At 60.8% G+C, this 5,619-nt stretch overlaps 1 protein-coding gene across 2 annotated transcripts; it reads right to left on the reverse strand.

The window, feature by feature from the left end:
* Nucleotides 1-2,805: 2,805 nt before the first annotated feature.
* On the reverse strand, nt 2,806-5,382 carry C1QL2 (complement component 1, q subcomponent-like 2). 2 transcript variants are annotated; one of them, XM_012644671.1, is made up of 3 exons: nt 4,386-5,376; nt 4,086-4,340; nt 3,338-3,517 (listed from the first exon to the last, which is right to left on the reverse strand). In XM_012644671.1, exons 1-3 carry the CDS (start codon nt 4,767-4,769, stop codon nt 3,338-3,340), a joined length of 819 nt encoding a protein of 272 aa, XP_012500125.1. In that variant the 5' UTR covers nt 4,770-5,376. The 2 variants fall into 2 exon arrangements, with proteins under 2 accessions (XP_012500124.1, XP_012500125.1); XM_012644670.1 differs by having other exon boundaries at nt 2,806-3,517; nt 4,086-5,382.
* Between the last annotated feature and the right edge of the window lie 237 nt (nt 5,383-5,619).

Here is a 5,619-nt window from a genome sequence, read left to right on the forward strand (position 1 = left end):
CTCTAGGAGGAAGTGGTCAGTGGGCCCTAAGGAGAAAGGGTTGGGGAGGAGTTGCTGGTAGAGACAGGTCCGAATGGAGCATTTGGAGTTGATGACCTAAGACCCCAGAGGGCCATCCACACTGGCCAGAGTGGCCCAATTCCTCAAGAGTGGGAACCTCTGTCTGGGGTACTCTGTGGGGGGCAGCCTGGGCCAAAGAAGCAGCTGAGTCTTCTCATTTGACCCTCCGGAGGATGTTGACTCTCCTTAGATCGGAGGAAGGGGCCGGAAGTATGCCCCACTCATTTGCTTTCTCCCCAAAGGCCTGAGGACTCTGGGAGGTGGCCCTGCTCCGTCTGTGCAATCAGGCACCGGCCCAGCCTGGAGGTCTGAGTTCAAGTCCCAGCTTTGCCTCTTATAAGCTTCATGTACTTGGGCAAGTCATGGACTTCTCTGAGCCCCAATTTCCCCGCCTCCCATTTGGATAGAACAATACCTTTCCTCCTTCCTGGGCAATGCCAGTATAATAATCCCAACCTAAGAACACAATTAGAAAAGCAACCCAAAAGCAATTAGGAAATTAAAGCAAACTTTATAATTATGACTGATAATAATTCCCTACTCAACCAGAGACAGGGGTGTCTGGGGCAAAGAGTTTCTTCCATTCCACATGGACCCCCAAGACTGATGGCACCATGATGACCCACCCTGCCCTGCCCTCTTCTCAGGGAGCCCTCCGGAGAGGTGATGGAGTCATGGGCCTCGGTGGGCCACACGGGCCTGCCTGCATCCTGGAGTGTGCAGACACACAGAGATTGCTCCTGCTCCGGCTAGCTCCTGACACCGGCCGTGCCTCTCGCCTGCCGCCTCATCAATCTATCATTCTCTTAGCAGCTGACACCTCTGGCAGCACCTCCGGCAGCCGGGGCATTAGAATTGCAAGAAGCCCAGCTGCATCAGGGAATACAGATGGAGGAATCTCAGACTCAAATTTGTCTAAGTATTGTGAACAGTCAGACCCGGGCAAGGCATCTCCACTGCCCTTCCACCAAAAGGGAGTGGCGGGGGTTTTGTTAGAAGTACAAATTGCTTCTTAATGCAAAGGATAAAGCTGGGCTCGGCACCTCCTTAGAAATTCCTCCCGTTCTCAGGAAAGCCACTGCTGCATGTCAATTTTAATTTTTGAAATTTAAACCAAGGGCTTTGTGTCTAAGCTCCATCTCATCGGAGGAAGGGGAGGAATAAGTCAAAAAGGATTAGGGGCCCACTGAGGATTGCAGATCCATAGCAATTAGACTTCATTTGGGTCTCAGACATTTGGTTTTAATCGCATTTCTGGATGATACAATCAACAAGGCATCAGAAATTGATACCTATACAACTGTAGACGGGCCTGCCTCTGCCCTTCCTAGTTCCTGGGCTCAGCTGGGCCCAGCTGGGTTTGGGATCCACAATCGTTGGAGCAGGGTCGGCTGAGACACCGGGGTTCAGTTTGGGTCTGGAGGTGGAGTAGGGGTGGTAGTTTGTATATATTTGTCCCCTACCTCTCTTTGAGCACTTTATCCCTGGATTATGAAGCAGACATAATCATTGCTCATATTCAAGTGAATGACAACAAAATATTATTCAAATAAAATAAGAGCAAGAGGAATAGCAACTTCAACAGGACTCAGGGCAGGGGGTATATTTGTCTTTCAAATGGGAATCACAGCTTTTAGCATCCTGCAGGAACTAAAGTCCAGCACAGTGAGATTTGGGGCAGACATGCAGCCATGAACATGGATGTGGACTTACGAATACATGTGTGTGTACGTGTGCAACATGGATTGTGTGAGGACAACCACATTACATCCACATGGGAAACAGACAGAGATCCAGATACAGATGACATAGCTAGTGCATCTCCAGCTTCACACGGGTACACACACTCTGGTTGCCCCGTGTGCGCTCACGCATCTCACACAACCGCTCAAAGTGAGCTCAGGAAGTTAACAGGTTGCTCACTAGTTATTTTGTAGATAACTTAGTTTGTCGGAACTCAGTGACCTAACAACAAAAACAAAATATAAAAAGAAAACAATTGAAACGGTGTGTGTGTTTTCCTAGCTTCTGTGTCTGGAGTGCTGAAGGGAAGCAGAGGAGACGGAGGAACGCACTCGGGTTCAGGGCAGGCACCCCACTCGGCCGAGCAGAAGGAAAGGGAAGAGCTCAGAAAAGGGGTGTCTCTCCCTGAGGGATAGTACCTATCGCCCTTACCACACAGTCCTGGGTGAATTCAGGGAGCCGGGTGAGCCAATGAATTGCCTCGGTTTACCAGCCCTTTTGAGAGCCGTGGGCCTTGTTGGGTGTGAGGAAACGGACATGGGCTGCATGTCCCTCTTGCCTGGGCGGGTGTGTTTCTGCTGGGGACCCTGGACTTCCTTCTCAGAGCCCAGCATCTCACAGATCCCCGCTGGCAAGCGCCCCCATTTCACAGAGATGCCTCCTCCCCTCTTCCCTGCCCAGAAGCCCCTCCCCTCTGACCTCCTCCGGCAGCAGCTCCGGGAGGCCAGAGACCGGAGACCCCAGTCACTCCTCTCTTGCCTTCCCCCAACTCTCCCCCACCCCTGGGAGCCCCTCCAGTTCAGGGCTGCAGCGCAGGGGAGGACTTGGGGGAAGGGCGTGATGCTGCTCCCCATCTCCCCACATCTTTTCACCCATCCCAGGTGGCAGGGACATGGCTGTGGTTGGCAAGCAGGGCACAGATGGGCAATCCTGGGCCCAGTTAAGGTCTTTATGCCAAGACCTGGCCCAGGGGCCACGCTGACAGAGACAAGGGAGCCCATGGTCTAAAAACATAATTTAATGCGTTGCAGTGGGTCTGAATCGGAAGGGAGTGTGGTGTGGAGATGCGAATTTTCTGTTTGCTGGAATTCTGCTGTGGGTGGGTTTTTGGCTGGTGGACAGGGAAATGTGCACAAGTGTTTCAGGTCACAAAGAAGGACGCCCCAGGGAGCCCGTGTTCCCTTTGGCCTACCTCCCTGGCCAGGGCTGGGGCACTGGGAGGAGAAGTAGGTCTGGAAGGGGGCAGGCCTGTTCAGTCCAATCAGGTTTGCAAAGTCTGCGCCGTGGCCCGAGGGCTTGGCATCCCCCTCTCCCTCGCTGGGTTGGGGACAGGGACCAGGAGTACAGCACGGAGCGTGGTGAGTTGCAGACACACTGAGACTGGGAGCAGGGCAGGGAGGACAGCAGGGATGTGTCTTTTCCAACGGAGATGTCAGGAAGTGTCATGAATTGAGAGTGGCCCTCTCCAAGGAGGCGTGCACTCCCTCAGGGACATGGAAGCCTGACGCCACCTCACCTCGCGTCCCCTGCGCCCCTAATCCGGGTACAGAAGAAAGCCCGAGAACGTGCTGTACTTGTTGTTATTGCCTCCATGCGCCTTGCCGCCGTCCAGTTTCACGTACACTTCGTCCCCTGAATCGAGGTGCAGCACCACGCTGTTACTGGCATAGTCGTAGTTCTGGTCGGCGTCCTGCGCGATGGCGCTGGCCCGGACCTGGGGGTGAGCCGCGGGAGCGGGTGAGCCTGGGCACCTCGGCCGGACCCTAGTCCTGCCCCCACCTAGCGCACCCCGGGCAGGCCTTCTGCCTGCGGCTTCAGGTCGACACTCCCACCCTCAGCTCCACACTTCCTCTCCGACTTGGCCAACTCCTTCCTGGTCCCCTCCTCCCCGCGCCAGCGAGTCCGGGAGGGAGGGAGAGAGGGGACTTCATGAACACTGACCCAGGGCGAAAGGGTGGGAGGACGCAGCGGCAAGAGGAAGGACAGGAAGGCAAATGGGCGACCGGCGGGAGCTAAAAAAACTGAGGTTTCCGAGGGGCCCACGGGTCTGCAGGCAGGGATTGGGCGCGGGGGTCTCTGGGCGCTTGAGGCCCAGGCTCTAGAGCTACGTTCTCATCAGCGCCGCCCGGGCGCCCTGGGAAGCGCGGTGCCAGGGCACAGAGCGCGCTCCCTCCCGGGGCTTGCTCGGTCGCCCGCGGGTGGAGAGAAAGGAGGCTAGTTCCCCGGGCAGTTCGGGGGCGGGCGAGGGTTTGCGGGGGCCGGTTGGAGTATGGGTCACTGACCTGCCCGTTCTTGCAGAGGTCCGCCCACATGCTGGTGCCGTCGCCGCCACGCATGAGGATGTGGTAAGTGAAGAAGTAGATGCCGCGCACCTGGCAGCTGAACTTGCCGGTGGTCGGGTCGTAGTGATTGCCGAGATTGGTGACCACGTCGTCGAATTTGAGCACCTCGTAGCCTTCGTGAGGGCTCTTGAGACCCACGTAGAAAGCGATCTTGGGGCCGCTGAAGGCGGCGCTCAATGCACTGGTCACTTCGCCCTCGGAGTCACCGCCGCCCCCAGCTCCGCCGCCCACCACCCCGACGCCGCCAGCTGCGCCAGCCGTCAGCTGCAGCCCAGGCAACCCGGGCCGCCCTGAGTCGCCCTTCTCCCCCGGAGGGCCCCGGGGTCCAGGCGGGCCCGGCTCTCCAGGGGGACCCCGCGGCCCTGGCTTGCCCGGCCTCCCCGGATCGCCCTTGGGTCCCTGGATGAAGGGAGGCGGAGGATTGGCACTGAGGTCCTGCATGACTTCCAGGGCGGCGGTGCTGGGTCCCGGCGGCGGCGCCTTGGCGCCTGCGGGCCCCCCTCCGGGTGCGGCGCTGTATGGGTCGCAGATCATGCGGCAGGTGCCCATCATCTCGTAGTGCGCCGCGCCGGGGGGCGCCGCCTGCAGCAGCAGAGGCACGGCGATGAGCAGCCCGAGTGCCATGGCCAGGAGTACGCCGACGGCGGCCAGACAGGCACGCCGCCGCCGCTGCCACAGCCGGGAGGCGACCGCCACCAGCTCTTCTTTGCCGCCCGGGGAGGTAATGGTGGGGCGGCGCGGGCGGCCCCGCTCCCCGCGCTCGGGGGCCGACTCCGCGGGTCCCGGCCGCGCCCCCGACGTGGCGACCCCCTGCCCTGGCCACCCAACTACTTTAGCGAGAGGCGCCCGGGCCCGAGCGCCCGTGCCCGCCGCGCTGGGGCTGCTCCGGAAAGCCGCGGAGGCCGGCGCGCATGGCGGGGGGCACACAGGACGAGCCCGGCGCCCCACGGGTCCGGCGGCGGCGGCGGAGTGCTGGGTCCGTTCGCGGCGTCCGGCGCGGGCTCCGCGGCGCTGCCTCCCGCCCGACTCGGCTCGGCGGGGCTCGGCGGGGCTCCGCGCGCAGTGAGGGCGCCCCGGCTCCGCAGCGCGCTCTGCTCTGCTCTCTCGCGGCTCGCCGGCTCCCGCGCGGAGGGGGGACCCAGCTACCCTGACGTAAGGAGTCCGGGGCTGAGCGGCGGAGGCGGCGAGGCAGCGCGCGCTACCATCACTCGGGAGACGGCGCCCTCATGTCATCCGCCTCCCGTCCTCTTCCTATCGGGCGGCGTCCTCCGCAGAGGCTGTAAAGGCGCGGTTCCTCCGGGCGGCGCCTGGGAGCCACAAGTGGGCGCAGCGGGCGCAGCCCCCAGCCCGGGCGCCTCGGACACACCCACCGGGGGCCACACGCACGCGCCTCCCACCGACCAACACACACAAACACCCACGCGCGCAGTCGCGGGGCGCGCACAGGCACCCTCACATGGCCACGAAGGCAGCC

This window comes from Propithecus coquereli, unplaced genomic scaffold (genome assembly GCF_000956105.1).
Source record: "Propithecus coquereli isolate 6110/MARCELLA unplaced genomic scaffold, Pcoq_1.0 Scaffold217, whole genome shotgun sequence".
NCBI lineage: Eukaryota > Metazoa > Chordata > Mammalia > Primates > Indriidae > Propithecus > Propithecus coquereli.